Below are 18,735 nucleotides of genomic sequence, written 5' to 3'. Positions count from 1 at the left end.
CGCGTTACATCTTTTCTCTCCTCTTCCCCCACCACCAATGAGGAAACTATGATAAACTTCTTGAAGGAAAGGGCTCCACACTTTCACACTTTTGTGTAGAGGTTCGGGAAGAGTTTGAGGATTTAAACCACGTAAATCTATTTAACAACTTTACCTCTCAATCTGAGATAGGAATTTTGTTTCAAATATGCCTCTTTTCCTGAGTGATTCTGAAATCTGTCCTCTGAACAGCAGTCCTTGCTTGGTTAAGTCGATCAAAATTTGCCTCACTATTTCACCTAGATACATTCCACTGGTCATTTTCTCAAACCTATTATGAAGAAAAAAACACTTTTAAGGATACAGCAATTTAGCTCTGTTTAATATAATCACTGGTAGACACACTAATMATTTGAAAAGCAGTAAAAGCTTGCAGAACAATATCCCTTGAACTTAGTCTTTCAATCATCAGAAAAAATCCGTTGCAATGACTAAGTGCAGACATTAATTATAATATTTGATGTCAAAAGATAACAGAACAACAGAACTAGAAAAAAACTGCAATATTAAATCCAAGATAGCGTTCAAGCCAGCATTCACACTGAAGAGAAACATTTCCCTGTCTCCTCATGCACTGACTGGTGAATCAGAGGCAATCAGTGCTGTCTTTACCGAACCAAGAGCAGTCAGCTCAGTTCATCCTCTTGCACAATTTGTATTTTACTTTTGAAGGGGAAGCAGGCTAACGAAAGCCCTGCCTGGGAATCAGCATCATTAAAAAAAATACTCTGAAAGGAGGATTGGTCCTAGAACCAAAGCAAGCAGAACAGTGCAAGAGGAAGGAATACAGCAAGGCCTACGCTTTGCAGGGAAATCTTCAAAGCTGTGCTGTTTGGCAAGTGTCATGGGTTGAAAACAGTGCTGTGATAACAGAAATAACATATGGTTTTGGTTTTTATCTGGATCTCTGCATTACTTACTGCACAGAAAATGAAATGTTATAGGAAAATTTCCTTTCTGATTATTTATTCATTAAGCACATTAACAAAAACTAGCCAGCACACCTTGAGTCACTTAAATCAGGACCATCTCATTACCTCTGCTTCCCTGGATTTAGTGAACCTTCATCTACTTCTTTATCRTATTCTGTTCTGATGTTGTCAATGCAGCCGTTGTCACCAAATCCTCCCCATTCTGTATTAATGCACATTTTTCCTTCATTCCCTTCTACTATTTCTATGTTTTTCATGTCTTCCATGTAGCACACATTGCTGCCTGTTCCTAGGAGAAAACAACAAGGCTTCAGCCAAAAAAGTGAAGTAGCAGCTGAAACACATGGAAGGTGATTGCAGTCATCATCTGAAACAGCTCTTCTCCAGATCCCAAATTTTAAAGATCTTAYAGAAGCAACTGCCAGCCTTCACTAGGTGCGCTCTAAGGTTTACAGCAGGAATGGTTCCAGGTGAAATGGATCTTGGACAGAGTATTCCAAGTGCAGAGAACGGACAAGTTTGTTAGCAGTCAGAAACGGCTTTTGGAAGCTATTGGCAAGCAGCGATCAGATATTGCCACCAGTCTGGCTGAAATGCGCCACAAATCCCCTTGCGTGAGAACGTGCCCACAAAAGCTAATCCCGCCAAGAGGCAGCATTCCTGGTCACTGCCCAGCAGACAGCCAAGCAAGCAATCAGAGCTGAAGTGATTTGGCGAATGGGGCCTCATCACCTCCAACATATTGGCTACATTAATAAATACAACAACAAGGTCTTCGAACAAGGTGAGATAGCTGGTGCACTTAGCCAGCCATAACAGATCGTTTTTAGACTGGGACTTCAGATCTTCTATGTTCAAATGCCATTTCTACCTGAAGGAACTATCAGGGGAATCATCTGCAAAGCCTACAAAAATTTTTTTCAAAATTTTAAAAAYATATTTTGTTGTTCCAAGGCCTAAGACCTGCCTACACAGTAAAAATCAATACACTTGCCATAACAAAACGATTCATGCTGTATTTACTATTTCCCATGCTCTTTTCACCGGGCACCCACTGCGAGGCACTGTTATCCAGAAATGTGATAATGAATCTGGCGGACTTTTGGACGGGTCTGGTACAGGTGCTACTATGTCCCCAGTAGAATACCACCACATAAACCTGCCAAGATCTATTAGTGACTACTAACACCACACATCATCCTGCAGGTAGGAGACTTGCAAGAGATTTTTTTTACAAATTCTGAAATAGGGAATGAATCTGAACACCTGCATGCAGGCTTTCATTTTACAGTGGTTGCTTCAATTAACACTGTACCTGCAATGAGGCCAATCTCACAGTTTGGATCCTCATACCCACACGTCATCATCGTCCCAACAGTGTCATTCACCACTGCTACAATGTCCAAGTCAAACTCCTAAAACATAAGTCACATTCAATAGAGAGGCCCCACGGGAAACAGGGAGTATATGCATTAAATACAATAGAAAACAGAAAAGAATAGCTCACATTTCTCCTCTTGATAGCTTCCCTCAGCATATCAACAACATCTTCCCCTTCACAATCCGTTGCCTTAAAACCTTTTGTCCAACCTACAAGCGTTCCCTAAAATAGAAGAAAATCCACAAATGTAGATGGAGAAGACTGTCCACCTCAAATATCATTCTTTTCTTCTTCTTTCTTTGTCTTTCCTCCCCACCATCTCTAAACATATATTTTATATATATATATGTATTTCTTGGCCAAAAAACAGGTTATTCTAAGTGTCCAGTGCAGAGATCAAGCAAGTGCGTGTATGACAATCACAGGTAAGGAGTCACTCCAGGTTTACTCACCTCTTTACAAAGACATTGCCTACCCAGTGCCTTCTAAAGCTCTCTCCTCCTTTGGCAAACTTCCTCATCTCATTCCCTTCTGCACACCCAGCCATAGTACCATTTGCAGGAGAAAAACAGTAAAAACTGCATTTGTTGCAAATTGAGCCAGACCAGTCTGGAAACCACCATAAAATCATCCAGGACTTAAAAACATTCATTASGATTGCAGCCTCTCATCCCTCCAAGCATCCTACATATTGACCTGATTAGGCAGGACCCCCTTTTTTTCCTACTCCCTTAGGAAAGGGGGGGGGGAATCAAGAATATCTTCATGAATTTATTCTTTTATTTTTAAACTTTTCTTACATCAGCTCTAGAGAGATAAAGAGATGAGATCCCTCAAAAAGCTGCACACATCCAATTAACAAATCAAACTCCCAGAGGTCCAACCCTTCCATCCTGTGGATGAGCAAGCTCAGTTCTGTCCACTGGCACTCAACAAAGAAACTAACATAGCGGGAAATTTATAGTCAGGGCTCTGCAGCACAGTGAGGAGAATATACTGGGATTGCAGCTGAAAAAAAGTACAAGGAGGGGACTGCTCTCTCGCGGCATTACTGAGAGAAGGCGCACGATGGATTCCTGGGCCATTTAAAACGTGCACTCATTTAGACATCATTTAAAAGTTCTGCCTCCCATATGTATATAAAATGAATACTTTTCTTCCTAAGCAAGTGATCTGCACAGCAGAATAATAAAACTCCATCAATCAGGTGAAATTCCCTCCAAAAACCAATTCAGATCCCCCCTGCAGACCTTGAAAAGTCTTACTTGAAGGAAAACATTCAGAGGAGGGAAGGGAAGGGAAAAGGAAAAAAAAAAAAAAAAGAAGAAAAGAAAAAAAAAGAAAAGAAAAGAAAAGGGTCCTTACCTTGTCAATGCTAGCTTGCCTGCAAGGGAAAGAGAAGGTGAAACCCAGAGGCAGCCGGGCACCTTTAATCCCCATATACTCCAAGAATTCTGCTATGCACTGCACAATATGGTCAAAGAGCTGGAAGGACAGAAAAAAAATATGTAAATCTTGCAGGTATTCCCACCCCAGGGGCCCTGGCTGAATCAGTTAAATACTTATTAGAATTTACCTCTTCCCCTGTCCCTTGCATGATCTCCAAAGGAATGGCAAAGATTTTGTTATACATTCGCACCGATTTCCTTCTCCCGCTTCTAATTTTGACCAGCAGAACTCTGAAATTAGTCCCACCAAGATCAAGGGCAAGGAACTTTCCTTTCTCTGTAAGAGAAGAAGGTATTTCATTTTGGTGCATCTCATAGCATGGCTGTGACTCAGAAAGCCATACTCTGACATAAATATCCAAAAAGCTTCAGCCTGTGATAACACACTGTTCCTTGYGACATCTAGCCCATCAATCTTCTAGGCAAGGGGCTGCGGACCAGTCAGATGACACTACAGGAAACAACAATTTGCCAACAGACACCATCCTGGCATTTTCTAGAATTCTCCAAATTGTCATATTTCCCCCTAGAAAACAGAGAAGCAACTTCCCTGCACCACCACCAAGTGACCAGAAAAAGACTTTACCTGTTCCATCTGGGGTCCCGCGGACATACGTGGGTAACATCTTCACCGTGGCACTGCCTTGCGTCTCCCTCTTTAGCCCATATTCCAGCTCTGTCCTCATTTTGTTCTTCACCTCCCAGAGGGTCTCGGGGGAGAGCAGAAACGGTGCGAGAACGGCGTCGATCCGCTTGCGCTGCACGGCCAGCCTGCGCGCCACCGCCGTGACCATGGCGGCCCCCCTCGCGCTGCCGTTTGTAGACAGGAGGAATCGAACATCGCAGTTTGGGACCAGCCTTCTCACCACCTTGTGCAGACGTTTCGCATACCTAGGGGAGTAGAGAGCTTCTTTAGACCCTCACAGGCATTTCATACATAGCTTGCTTCACACACGCGATTCCAGTACCTGCACACATGACAAGTGATGAAGCACAGCAGAGCAGCACAATGTCAGAAACTGGTCTGAGAGATGAGTGCAATGCTACCAATTTCCAACTACCCTGCAGAAACTGCATTCTTACCAGCAACAAGAAAACACCCCTAGACAAGCATGAATGCCAAGAAAGAGGACACTGGGGAAAAAGCAACCAGAAGCAGGCAAAAGAAAGTCAGAATTGCAGCATCAGGCACTCAGCCTCCATCCAGATTTGGGAGAAATTTGAGCGTATGTTTGAAAACCCAAGAAATAAATGAAACGCAAGTGCTCTGGAGGCAATCACTCAAGGAGCCGCTCTCTGCTGAACATCAGCGTAGCCCCATCAGCTCTAACATTCCTGAGCCAGCCTTGTGATAACCAAACCAGTCTTACCCTCTGCAGTCCAGTCAGATCTCACCCCGGCTCTGCGCAAGACAAGTGGTTCTCCTGAAAAGCTGCACATATGTGCAGGTGGGGACTCTTAACAACTACACACAGCCTGTAACTACCACGTGCTCTTTGGTTACTTACTGGGGGTGGGCTTTGTAGAGGGTCCCATCAATTCCAACAGTGGTTCGCAGCCTTAACACCTTTTTATTCTCCCTCAGTCGTGTCAGTACAGCTGCCAAGGCTGCAGCACAGAGGTTGGCTGAGCGGAAGGAAACGATGGTGCAGACATGCTGAACAGCAATACAGTCCTCTTCAGAAGGAAACAGGTTCAGCTCTGTAAGTATCTCTTTCGTGTTACTCAGACCTTCCTTGTATCTGCCCCAAAACAAAGAAATGAATCATCTGATAAAGAATATCAGGCCACATACAAATCAGTAAAAGATGCACAGCTTCCCTCATTACGATGAGAACACAGAAATCATCCCTGAAGTACCAATGTGCGCTGGGATTACTCTGGATAACACCAGAATCTGTCAGTTTTTCATCCACGAGATGATCCAGAGTCTGCACAACATCTCTAGACCCACAAAACAAGCCAAATAATCCCACATCACAGAAGCTAAAAACTGCAGAAAGCCTCCAGTGTGCTCAGGTCTCAAAAGAGATTATTTAAACAATTTATGTCTGTGACAGTTAATAGTACATTTGCTACCATGATACTTCGTTAAAATTTCATCTTCCACCAAATCCTACTTAAAGAAGGACCACTTGTCTCCTAGATAAATGTAAAACCAAGTTGACCAGTCTAGGATCAGTTCCAAGTACCCACAGATTACAGTGAAATTATCATCAGCGCTACTGTTCATGAAAGACTAACAGCCACTCTCTGAGGGCATGCCACAGCTCTTACTTTTCCATTGCAGCCACATGTCTCATTTCGATCTTGCCCTTAGTACACAGGGCCGTTGATACTTTCCCATTGAAAAGCAGGCCTTCCTTCGTCATTTTTAGAAGAATGAGTCTTACAAGTTCGCCCAGGTACAGGCTGCTAATCATCTTCTCAAACCTGAAATGAAGTGCAGGTAGGATTACAGGTGTTCACCTAGACTCATTTCACTGCTTGCCAGAGCTGTGACATGGTCAAGTACGAGCATCTTACGTTCTTACGCAGGTCAAACATAATTTAAGCATCTACAAAAGGTGCTTGGGAGCTAAGCTGTGGGTGTCACAGCTTCCTGAGGTGCTGCAACCCAACTACTCCCCACTCCCCAGATCATTAAAAAAGTCCAAATTGTGCAGGACAAGAATCAAGTCAGCTCAGGTTCATTCAACCCTAGTGCCATTTCAGAGGGGCTCCTGGTACACACGCAATGTTCTTAGACTGCCAAGTCAAATCAGCAGAAGTCACTTACAGTTGTTTTCCAGGATTGAGAGACCCCAGGTCAAGCTCTCGATCAAACTCCGTGCGGATGTCATCCAAAGCACCGTCATCCCCAAAGGCCCCCCACTCCGTGTTAATGCACATCCTCCCCTCGTCGCCTTCCACCAGGTCGATGTGCCTCATCTCCTCCATGTAGCAGGCGTTGGTGCCTGTCCCTGAGCATATTAGAGCCAGTATGGAAAAACTGTATGCTTATTTTTAAATAATCATTTTACATTGAGTGAAAGCACCAGAAGTTGATTTAAGGCTTGACTCATTTAAAATCAATTTTTCTATTTCATATGTACCTCTATTGAGCTTACAAAAATGCATCGCAGTGCTCTGAAGCAGACAAGATATGGAAAAAGTAGTGATCTTTATCACCGGAGGTGAGAGAACTCAGCTTTCTCTGGAGAGAGAGATACTAGTTTTCTATACTGTCAGCAGAAAAGTTTGTGTTGGTCACAACTGGATCCATACAAAACAAGTATACCTTAATACTCGATGGCAGTGTGACCATCATAGGAACAGCTGCCTTACACCAGGCAGCCTGGCTTGCAAATCTGACCACTGTTTTTCCATTTTCTCTCTGACCCTGCTGAGACACTCCTTATACTTAGGAATTCTTAAGCATTAAACAAATGAAGGGGGAAAAAGTTAAAAAATATATATTTAGTGAACAGAACAAATTACCAATTATAAGTCCAACTTCACAGCGCGGGTCATCATATCCACAAGTCATCATGGTTCCCACRGTGTCATTAACCAGTGCTAAGACATCAACATCTATGCCCTGGTAGCATGAAGACGAGTGGTTAATAGAAACATGCTGAGAAAGCTTCCTGGTTGCAGAAGCAACACCACACATACTCCTGGGCAGCGCTTTGAAGGCTAACTGTAAGAGCTTGCCTGAACCAAAAATGCACGCTACTTGCTTTTATAATCCTATCCCTACAATGCCATAAAGCAATGAACATCTCTGAATTCTCAAGTGCTTGGCCAGCCAAGATCTTTGGTGGTGGGATTTGTTCTTCCCCAGTCTTTCTTTTCCAGGAAAGTAATGCCTTATTGAATTTCGTGATGTGCTGGCACCAGCACATGTACCCTTAGGAGCTGTGTTCTGGTATTTTGCACACGCTAATGTCCTGTGCCATGACCAGATCCCATCAAACTGTCAGGAAATGCATAACTACTCAACACAAGGAAGTACATCAACACCACATCCAAGTAAAAAGCCTTTCCATCAGAGCTATGCAGCTTTCCTTTTACACTGAGATAAAGTACAAAGTTATAAAGCGATCCTTGCAACGCAAGTGCCCCACTAGCAGGAGGCTGGGCTTCACCCAGAATGTCTCGCATCCTTGATCTTCTTAACTGTCGCAAGACTGATGCAGAGAAAGAAATGAACCAAAAATCAAGGCTGGATTTTTACCACATGAGAAAACAGTAGAAACATCCTCCTTACTACAACAATGACAAGATAGGGAAAACTGTTTTGTGTTTCTTAGAGGATGTTACTACTAGTACAGAATATGAAAATACTTTGCAAAACATTGAAACAATGTTATTCAAAGGAACACACTAGTTAAAGGGCAGATCTATTCATGTCTTACTGCTGATTTTTAAAGTTACTGCCACCCCATTCCACAGACGGAAGTGGACAAGCCCTAGCAGAGTTAGGTGTGCTAATTCAAGGCAAAAYCCTCCCAACTCTCCATCCCACAACCCAAACTGCAAAATGCAGCATGCATCTGCATCTCACCATGCAGGTTGACAGCACATTCACTTTAGCTCAAGGTGACAGTGGGGTTGTACTGGTGCCAGCAAACTGGGCCACTTCCTACCCAGTTTATCACAGTGTGCACTTGCCATCGCTGCCAGGCTGTGAGCTGAGGCAGCCGCATCGGAGCTGCGTGTCTCCTTTCACAGCTGCAGGGCAGTAACTCCTGGGCAATGAGGAGACAGAGCMGCCCTTGGAGGCCCCAGCCACATCTACTCAACATACAGCCAGGTCAGGCACTTGTTACTGGATGTCCTTGAATGATGTCAGACAACTTTCAGACATCCCACACACCAAGTGCAGATCTCCCAGGATGATCTGGGGCAAATTTAGTTTGGCTCCTGCAGGAACAAAACTTGCCTTATGCTTCTTGAGGGCCTTGTGCAGAGAGCTGACCACATCCGTGTCCTGAACRCCTCGGACCTTGAAGTGTTTTGTCCAGTTAAGGAGCACCCCCTGCAAAGTAGCAATCCAAAAAGCTCCAACCTTGGCACAGAAACATGCTGCAAAGACAGCCAAGACCAAAGCCTGGGACAAAGCCCATTATCTCTCCCCACTTGTGGAAACGTGGGCCATAGTCAAGGCAGAGCATCTCACCTCAGTTACAGCAGCTGTCAGCCACTGTAAACACAATCACACAGATAAAACAGTAAGGCCCCAACCCTGCAAACATATCTCCCTGTATTTCATTTAAAGCATGAATGCTTTTACCAACGCTCATCACAAATTAACAACATTAAGAAAAACGCATTTTAGGACTGAGGCCTAAAGCACAGGTTCCCTACAAATAAAAGAGGGGGAAGAGTAAGAAGTCACAAAATATTTGCAATTAGTCTTTCATCTCCTCCCATGGAGCCTTCCAAACAGCTCAGCTACAGGTCTCTACTGCTTAGAAGAAACTGTAAAGACATTGAACAAGAATTGAAGAATTAAAAAAAGAGAGAGAGAGAGAGAAAAGAAAGAAAAGGAAAAGAAAAACACACCATATATGCTTTTGTGTCCTAAAGTGTGTGAGTTTTAAAGTCTAACAGCCTTCATACAAGGACAAGTGATTACTATGGAGTTGGGTACTGATAACTAGAAGAGTTGCTTAAAGATCCTGTTGTCTTGAGATAGCACACAAATCCTTGAATAGTAGTCAAGCATACTGAAACAGCAAGGGCTGGTCCATGCCTTGTTCAGAGAGCTGTGCAAATGTTATCCCACATGCAAGGCCATGAGCTACCACTCCCACCCAATAGCTTCTCCGGGCTGTGTAAAAAGCAAAACTTGCCTGCAGTCTTTTTTTTTTTTTTAATTTTTTTCTTTTTTCTTTTTGGATCTTACCTCTTCCAGTTTGGTCTGTCTGCATGGAAAAGAAAAAGTAAAGCCAAGAGGTAAATTCTTATGCTTCAGGTTTTTGGACTCCATGAAGTCTAGCAGACAGTCAGCAACATAATCGAAGAGCTGTGGGAGAAGGGAGAGTACGGGTCAGGCTATGCCTAGCAGGCACATGCTTGAGCACAGCACTGCCCCAGAGCAGCTCTGCAGGCCCTACCTCAGCTCCATTCCCCTGGATGACTTCCTTAGGTGTGGGGTAAAATTTGCTCTCCAGTTGGCTGCTCTGCTTCCCAACATCAGACACCTTCACCTGGAGGGCACGAAACTGGGAGCCACCCAGATCAACAGCGAGGAAGTCGCCCTTTTCTGCAATGCAAGTGGACAACCATCAGTYGCAAGAGCTGAGAGGCACAGCTCAGATACCATGTGGAAGGCCACAGCTCAGGAAAACGGGTATTTGAGAGCATTACCTACACCTAGGAAAGGACATGGGTTGCAGGCCCTACTGCAAAAGCCAACTTCCAGGGGGAGCAAGACTAACTTGTCCGCCTCAATGTCAACCAACATAATTACCTCCAAATTCCCATTTGTGCTCCTGTAAAAACAATTTGTTCCTCAGCTAGTAGCACTCTCAGCTCAAACATGTCTTTCCCTAGCAGGACTTCAGCACAGAAGGGCAGTTTGGGCTCATTGCRTCAATAAAGCAATTATCTCCCCATTCCACACATACGGAGCAGCCCTTCCCCAAAGGCCATTCARTGGCAAGCACCTAGCCTTGCACAATCTTTGTCCCATGGTACAAACATCTGACTAATTTTTTTTTTTCAATCAAACATGACTCACAGGAAAGCAGGAAATTCTACCTGTAACACTATGGCCAGATATCACAAAGGCAAGGAGACAAACCGGGTTACTCAGTAAACTGTGACWTTAGTCAGGTCATTAATCCTTAAATGATTAAAAAGGATTGATGCTCCACAAAGGTTATTTCAAGCAGCAATACTAAAGGTACTGAAAAATCTGGAAGCTCACTGCTATTGCAAACGGCAAAAGCCAGCCAAGTTTGAGATGCCTGAACCTGCTGCAAGTTTTGCCAGGAAACAGAGTAACCAATAAGTAACTCAAAGTAAGAGTACAAAAATAGAAAAAAAAAATCAATTTGATACTTAAAATAGGGAGTTTGTCAATAAGAGATATGCAGACATGACCGTGCAGTGTGTCCTTGACACAGGGGCAATGCCGGAAGAGTACTGTCCACTAAGTTTTGTAACAACGATGACACCACATGCAATCTTCCGAGTCTCATGTCCTCAAGGGCTCCCTGTGATTTCAGGGCAAAGCATGGACCTATGACAGCCACAGGGACAAGGCTAGTATTCCTTTCTGAATAGTTCTAATATTTCTAAACTAATATTTCTTTTTCTTTGGTGAAAGCAGCAGCCAGAATGGGAGTATTCAGTTTCCACAAGGCATTTCCCTATCTGTTAATATACAGATTTTCCTCTATGTCCCTTGTTTCAGTGGATTTCTCTCCGAATGGTCCCTGTATGCCACTACAGCTGCTATTTCTCCTTTAATTGAGGGGGAAATTACTTCCAGGACTAAAGTCCTGTGGAAAGGAGGAACAGAACAAGCCTTTCTCTTAAGTTTCCTGCATGAAGAGCTGTTACACACCGAGTCCCAACCTAGGCCAGACAGAGCCCTGCACAGATTCAGGGATTCTATTAAACTTGGGAAAACCCTCGTTTTCTGTCAGTGCGCGCTGCCAGGAGCCAGCTGAGCAGCGGCCTCAGAGTTGCTTTGGACTCGGTCGTTTCTCTGAGCAGGACGGGCTTGCGGATCCCGCCTCACCCCACGTCCCCTCAGAGCATCCCACTGCCRAAATACTCTCCCCTGCCCTGTTTAAGTCCCGCTGGTGGCTGCAATGGAGAACGCAGCTGCAGCAGCAGAGGCTGTGCCCTGGCAGACTACGTGGATGCTCACACTGTGTTTTTTCCACTGCAGATGGTAAGGAAGGGCAGGAGAAGATTGTTTTTTTGGGACAGAGAAAGAACAGCGTGGAGTTTGCCGGCAGCAGCCAAGGGAACACTCTGCAATTTGGGGGCTCCCAAAGGGAGCCCTGGCACCCCCGCGGGCCTCGGCCCCGTCCCCGCCGCTGCCAGCGGTGGCTCTCAGCCTGCGGGAGCAGGCTGACGCTCAGCGCCCACGGCAGCACCCTGCCCACCCCAGGGCTCCCACGCAGCAGCTCACGGCCGCGCGCTGCACTGCACGGTCTGGGCTGTAGAGGCTGCCCTTGCCGTGTCCAGCCGCAGCTCTGGTGGCGAGGCCTCGTCTGCAGAGACCCAGAGGGCTCTTTCCAGAGCGCTAACCAGGCCCTTCACACACAAAAGCGCGTCCGTGGCAGCAAGCAGGGGTGACTCACCTGAGCCGTCGGGCAGCGAGCGCACAAACGACGGCAGCATTTTCACCGCTGCCGTAGGGTTTGTGTCTCTCCCCAGGCCCTTTACCATCTCGGCCTGGAAGCGAGCCATCACGTCCAGCAAGGCGTCGTCGGAGAGGCGCATGTGATACAGGTACCTGTCAACCTGGAAACAGGCGAGGCGTCACTGGGAAGCACGCAGGCTCCTCGGTGCTCAGCAGCTGGCCGGGCTCAGCACTGCTCTCGTGCTGCCTAGGCCTCTCCCACGCGTACCAGGGGAGGCTTCCTTCATCTCAGCCAGCACGGAAAATTGCAGGATTTTCCCAGTCACCTTCACAAGAAGGTGACTAACCAGAAGAAGTGCAGTTTAACATGAAAGCTCAATAAATATCTCCAATTCCAGCAGCACTGCTGCACAGACAAGAATTGCTTTTCTCGCTCCCACCTGCCTGACAAATACAAGTCTAAACAGACCTGATAGAGATACAAAGGATTTGTTCCACATGTGTGACAGGCTAAATGTGAGCTACCACCTCTTACCTTTCTGATTCAACAAGCTCATTTAATTTTTGACTTCAGTAGCTAAACTTCCATGAAGCTCCAGGACGTTATCAGAACATTAACTTTTACAAAAACCAAGCTTTGAAAGTGTTTAACCCAACTCTGTCAAAACATTGTCAAAAAGTTAGCCACCTTTTCTGATACACCAGTAACTTGCCACCCTACATAAGCCTCTAAGTCTTGCTATAGACCTAGTGGGCTGGTTTTAAACCATCTTTTCTCCTACACATATAACAAACTAGAGTTGTAAAGTGTCTCAACCTGGTGAGAATTTGATTGCTTTGAATTAGGTCCAGAAAACACTGCCAGTGCCTAAGCATATCAACCACAATCTGAAAACATCTACTCAGCTTTGCTCTGCAATTAACCTAGCTGGCAGGCCAGGCTGAGCTTAAAGCCCACTTCCTACCCCACGTCTGTCCTCTGTTCACTGTGATTTTAGGACTAGACCTAGAAAATATTTTTGAGTGCAACCTGTAGTTTTGTGAAGGGTCTATAACACACAGCATGCAGCCAAAGTCAAAGCCAGCCGAATTTGAAGGGGACCAAAGGGGATACAAAAGCATCTGTGGAGAAGCAAGCGTTCATTCAGATAAACTRGTACACAAACCAGGCAGTTTTTTTATACAGCTTCATCTGGACAAAACTTGAGATTTTCCTCTTCAAGACCACACAACTCCTTGGACTGACCTTCACCTGCAGGGCTGGATACATGGCTATAAGTAAGGTGGCCTGGAAACTACATAGCTAGATAAGACAAAGAATTAATGCAGCAAAAGAAGATCTGTCGTCATCCAAATGCTCCTGAGCATCCAAATGCTCACTAGGGAGCCCTGCAGTTTCTACCAGGCTCTGGTGCTGCACGAACAAACATGATACAGGCATAATATTTGTGCTCCAGACAGCTAGAGGTTTCCTGCAAGGTGATCTGTGCAAGTATCTTACTCCTCACAACGCAAAGCTCAAGGCCAGAGCCATCAGGCAGGAGAGGTGTGGGACAGCTTCCTACACCTCCCTAGTGCAGACACTTAGGAGCTCTTGTAACACGGGCTATGTTCTGATGCTGCTTTATCTGTTCAGAGGATTTTATCAGTCCTACTCAGGGACAGGGAGGTCTAAAGGAATAGGAGAACATACATGAAACAAGTCCCACCAGCAACATGGCTGGATGTAAGAGGCAGCATTGTTTAAACAGACGAGAAGGTTGGTCGTGGATAAAACGGCCTTTTTTGTAATCAAGCAGCCCCATACATTAACAAGGTGCAGTTCTACAAAATAATTACCTATTCAGTCTCGTTTAAAACTCATGGGCAGAAGTGACTGACCTATTGGGGGCCCTTAGAATAACTGAAGCACTTATCTAATGACAAGTGCACATACATCGAAGAAAGTTTTAAAATACAAGAGGTATACACACTCTCTCTCACATAGATTCTCTTCTTTTCCAGATAACCAAGTATCTAGCAAAAAAAAACAGTAATAAAAATGGCTACATTTCTGYTTGCAGAGGTCACAGGCTAGCTATCTGCTTCCCATACAAATTGCCTTCTCCACCCTGTTTACCTATAGTCACAGAAGGACCAGTCCTCTCCAAAGCACTAGATAAGGCAGAGTGCAGGAAAGCTCACTGAGTCTCTAGCCTGATTTACAATCAGAGCAAGGCCCCACTAACACACCATTTGATCGTAACCACAGGAACAGCCAGTACTTGCAGCACCAGAATTAGTGGAAGAAGCCCCCTAAGAACAAGTCATTCTGCTTTTGAGCAAGGGCACAGGACAGAAAACCTAGTGTCACTTGCCTAACTGATGAGCGCAGTGGTGGAGGTGGCACTACCTGTGGGGACCTCTGATCTACCACACGGCTATAGACAGTCCTGCTCCCAGCCAGCTGGAAAATACAAAGACAGAGCTGGGAAGAGAGAGTCCTGCATGAAGCACCTGATGGAGAGGCCAAGAGAACAGAGGATCCCCTGAGGACATGGCTAGAGACCAGAGRACTTCCCACCCACTGAGCACAGAAGCCTGGGAGAGACAGGAGCCCATTGCAGCACAACCACAGAAGCAGATTTCACGCTCTAGTCTGTGCCCAAGGGAGAGTAACCATTAGGCAGCTCACTCCAAACACTAACAGCTTAAGAGCCAGACCATCTTGGACTTTTCCATCTTTAATTAAAGCTCATATCTATAAATATCAGCCTTCAGCCAGGCTGKACAACCGGACAGGAGGCAAAGGTACTTCTCCCACACTAGCATTAGTAGGAATTGTGTCAAGTCCCGAAAGATCTCACCCAAAGAGCCCAGGAGTTTTCCCTACCCCTACATACAATGCGAGTGAATCAAATTCCTATTCAGCTTTAAAAATCCCATCCTTCACAGTACACTCCCAAAGCAATTCAACAAAGGCTTCCTTGCTGCCCTCTGGACTACATTATACTCGTCTTACAAAGTTTTAGCACCAGTGTTCTTTATAAGAGATTATTTACTTCATTACTGGAAGAGAGCTTATAACTGTGCAGGAAAAACACAGCCAGATCTACTTTCACATAGTCATCAGATGGTTAGGAGTCCAAATACTTCTTTCTTCCTTCATCTTTAGGGCTGAAGTAAAGCCATTATCTAGCTGTACTACATACTGCAGACCCCAAAGTACCCTCCCAGYAATACAGTTCTGGTCAGAACGTGAATCTCTGCTAACGTTGTATCTTACATACCTTTTTTATTTGATCTTCTTTTAGTTTGGTAAAATAGAAAGCTAGCAAGTGGACAGCAAACATTTTCTCGGAGCTGATGGACGTGTCAGTTGTGACAGAGTTGCTGCGAGTAACTCCAAAGGTCCTTAACTCACAAAGCCGGAGCTAGAGAAACGTCAGCCGAGGCATTTCCTACAGGGTGAGATGGGTAGAGTTCCTGGGAAATTGAGTCCAGAAATAAATCCATCAAGTGTGATTGGTTCAATGATAAAACTTCAGYCTCTTTGCAGCTCCCTCCACACCAACCACAAGTCCCTCCCTCCGCAGCTACACACTTCGTTGTGCCATAGCAGGCACCTGGACAGTCGCCAAGTTGAAGGGGAGAAAAATCGATTTTGTTCCTGCCCCACTTGGGAATTGTTCCCACTTCGCAATGCAGTTGCTACGCAGCATGCCCAGCTTCACCCTGCTCGGTTGCCCCAGCCGCCGACAGCCTCGCACCAGCCCGAGCACACAGCAGTGCTGCAGGGAGATTTTAGGAGGTTTCTTCTAACTCAGCGCTCCTACTTGCGAGACGAGCTCTTCTGCATGAATTAAGTCCACTCTTGCTCCACACAGCTCACCCRTATCTGCAGCTTTTTTCAGTAAAGCTTCAGCTGCATAAAGGGAGCAAGAGACAGCACATACCCCCGAATGAACTGCCTCTTGCACAATCTCCAGCCAAGAGAGGTTTTGCATAGATTACTCTCCCTTCACTCCTCCCAAAGACAAAGTATCAGACCAGTGAGCTCCTCAGAGTTGCAAAACCTAGGGAGTGGCCAGACCTATCTAGCAGCAGACAATTTTGATATCGGACTGTCTTACTCAATAGAGCAATCTATCTTTGCACCTACAGCAAGAGCTGCTTCCTTATGCTAGAGCTGAATTTGACTCAACCTTTAACTATTCTAACTATTCAAAAAAAAAAAATCATTCTGAAAACCTAAGTTTCTCTAGGGTTTTGTTATGATTTCACATAATATTCCCATAAACCACAGGCACTTCATCCAAATGAAACAGAGATGTGGACACAAAGGGAAGAAAAGGTATTCTCATGGGTTTGCTCTTAAGCTACACCTACATTTAGTGGCTCTCTCCTCAACTACTGTTCAGCATTTCAGCTGAAATAGAGCACACTGACTGCATTTTTGCAGGCAATAGCCACTCAAAGATTGTCCAGAACAAGATGACAATTAAAAATTATCTTGACAAAGCAGCTGAGGGCAGGAAGATGGGAGAGAAAGAGAAAATGCAAAGAACTGAGCAGAAGAAGAAAACCTTCTGCACAGCTCCACAGTGGGGCAGGGCATAAGTGATCAGCTGGCAGAGAAGGGTCTCAGGCTGTATCAACTCACAGCCTAAAGCAGATTCAACACTCTCATGCTATTTTAAAGACTGATCATCATGCTGAGCTGTATGAACAGGAGTATCATCCATAGACACACAACATCATCCTTCAACTCTACTTGGCACCACTCTCAGGAGGAAGACTCTATCCAGTTCTGGCAGCTACACTTCAAAGAAAAAATGCGATCAGGAGGAGCTAGCTCATTGCTGAACATCAGGAGCAGTCATGAGCTACATTTTCTCAGCCTCTGATAACAAGGGAAGATAGAAAGAGCTGAGRGAGGGGAAGAGAGTTGCCTCTGCAGAGACAACAGACTCTCTGCCAGGAAAGGTCTCGTTCTGTCTTACTGCCTTGTGTCAGAAACGAGCTGGGGACCCTGGGATACCGTGCCTGTTCTATTTATTTTCCACTATTCTAAAACAAAACAAAAAAAAAGCAAGAGTTAAACAGAGCGGCTGAACAGTCCAGAAATAGGGCTTGTTCTAAAATTAGGCTTTTCAAGAAAAAGGGAGAGAAGAAAAAAAAAGAAAAACTCACACTACCAGCCAGAAAGCACGGTTCACTTCTCCTGTATTCATCTTTTAATAACTGTTGGCTCGCTAAGTCAGACGCTCGCTCCCAGAGGGACCGTCTCTTCCCTCATTGTTTACCCAGGCCATCTGAGTCACAACCCCTCCGGCCAGCAAAATTGAAAACATCACTTTTCTAGCTCCATCCCACTTTGATCCAGAGCTCATTGTGTCTGTAATACAGCAGATTTATTTTTTCATTCTGTTTGCTTTTCTAATAGATGCCACTGAAAAAAGGTCTCAAAGATCTAAATATTACTAAACAGGTTGCAAGCTCTGCTAAATACCTGACACATCAGACACACAGCGAAACTCCTTTGCTTGTTCCTGGTGCATCCTAGCTTCAGGCAGGCTGTTGTGTGAGAAAAGAAAGGACATTATCACTTTTCCATACAGACCACAGTTCAATGCACTAAGAACCCAATTGCCAAATACGTTAAGGCCATTTTGTGCTTGTTCTGGCCAGCACAGTTGTGCAGTTGTCATAGCTTTGCACCACACCAGCCTCAGTTGTACCATGCGGGTTCAGTTCAGCAGCCATACTAGTAACAGTCACACCATTAGCTCAGAAGAAAAGAAAACTTTCATAAAAAGTCAACCTGAAAACGCCTGAATAAACTTCAGAGCTTTTATAACAGTTGCTATGGAGTCACTATAGAAACAAGCAACCAGTTAAGCTGAAGTGCTAATCTCAGCAAAACACAAGAATGCTTACAGCCATTTAGCTTTCTTACTGCAAGGTTCGCTGCTCAAACACAAGACCGCAGCTTACACCTTGAAGTCCCAGTCACTTCTTCCCTGCTCAAAAAATACAGACTAGCAAGCAGCTTAGCATTCTGTTAAAGAATAAACCTCATTATCAAAACAAACTACAAGCAGAGTACAGCAGTATCGTGGGTCTCCTGCAGCCCACCCCCAGGTGCACGTGGTAGAGCAGAGAGGGCAGTCATCCTTGTACAGAATACAGTCTTAAAATGCAAATCTGAGAGAGTGTGCAATCCAAAAGGTAGCTTGGTAGATCCCTGCTCTCATCCAGACCACATTCTGCAAGCTTCCCTGACTACATTTTCCCTTCTAGTTCGTCAAGCGCAAATGAAACAAGGGGACAATCAATACCACTCAGTCCTGTAACCCACATCATTCAAGCTATTGGAATAGTTTCAAATGGAATATGTTTGTAAGGGTTAATCAGAAGCTTGCAATCCGTGTAGATCATGTTGCTGTTAGGCAGAAGCTGTCAGGAGTCTGGAAAAGCAAAGAATTGCTCATTCCCAAACCAGAAAATTCAAGATACTCACATAGTCATATCACAACTTAACAAAGCTGCGTGGTTTTCCTCGAGGCTTTGCAAGAGAAGGATCTAAAAACATTCCCTCTCACCAGTCTGGCACTGAAGTCATCACAGGAACCAGAAAAGCTC

The 18,735-nt window shown here is 44.9% G+C and overlaps 1 protein-coding gene across 1 annotated transcript in view; it reads right to left on the bottom strand.

Annotated features, from left to right (window-relative positions):
- Positions 1 to 15,851, bottom strand: part of LOC146595516 (hexokinase HKDC1) — a 19,450-nt gene extending 3,599 nt beyond the window's left edge. Inside the window, exons 1-16 of the mRNA XM_085305559.1 lie at positions 15,381 to 15,851; positions 12,110 to 12,272; positions 9,905 to 10,053; positions 9,694 to 9,813; positions 8,728 to 8,823; positions 7,281 to 7,380; positions 6,580 to 6,763; positions 6,078 to 6,233; positions 5,309 to 5,542; positions 4,387 to 4,691; positions 3,929 to 4,077; positions 3,718 to 3,837; positions 2,479 to 2,574; positions 2,287 to 2,386; positions 1,077 to 1,260; positions 155 to 310 (exon numbers count right to left, since the gene is read on the bottom strand). Of these exons, the coding sequence (XP_085161685.1) occupies positions 155 to 310; positions 1,077 to 1,260; positions 2,287 to 2,386; positions 2,479 to 2,574; positions 3,718 to 3,837; positions 3,929 to 4,077; positions 4,387 to 4,691; positions 5,309 to 5,542; positions 6,078 to 6,233; positions 6,580 to 6,763; positions 7,281 to 7,380; positions 8,728 to 8,823; positions 9,694 to 9,813; positions 9,905 to 10,053; positions 12,110 to 12,272; positions 15,381 to 15,443 (2,375 nt within the window). The 5' untranslated portion in view covers positions 15,444 to 15,851. The remainder of the gene's footprint in view (positions 1 to 154; positions 311 to 1,076; positions 1,261 to 2,286; positions 2,387 to 2,478; positions 2,575 to 3,717; positions 3,838 to 3,928; positions 4,078 to 4,386; positions 4,692 to 5,308; positions 5,543 to 6,077; positions 6,234 to 6,579; positions 6,764 to 7,280; positions 7,381 to 8,727; positions 8,824 to 9,693; positions 9,814 to 9,904; positions 10,054 to 12,109; positions 12,273 to 15,380) is intronic.
- Between the last annotated feature and the right edge of the window lie 2,884 nt (positions 15,852 to 18,735).

The sequence above is a fragment of the Rhea americana genome, unplaced genomic scaffold (genome assembly GCF_003343005.1).
Source record: "Rhea americana isolate MKP2758 unplaced genomic scaffold, rheAme1 scaffold_222, whole genome shotgun sequence".
NCBI classification, from domain to species: domain Eukaryota; kingdom Metazoa; phylum Chordata; class Aves; order Rheiformes; family Rheidae; genus Rhea; species Rhea americana.
Note: the sequence above shows the minus strand (reverse complement) of the source record. Positions and strands in the feature narration are given on the sequence as shown.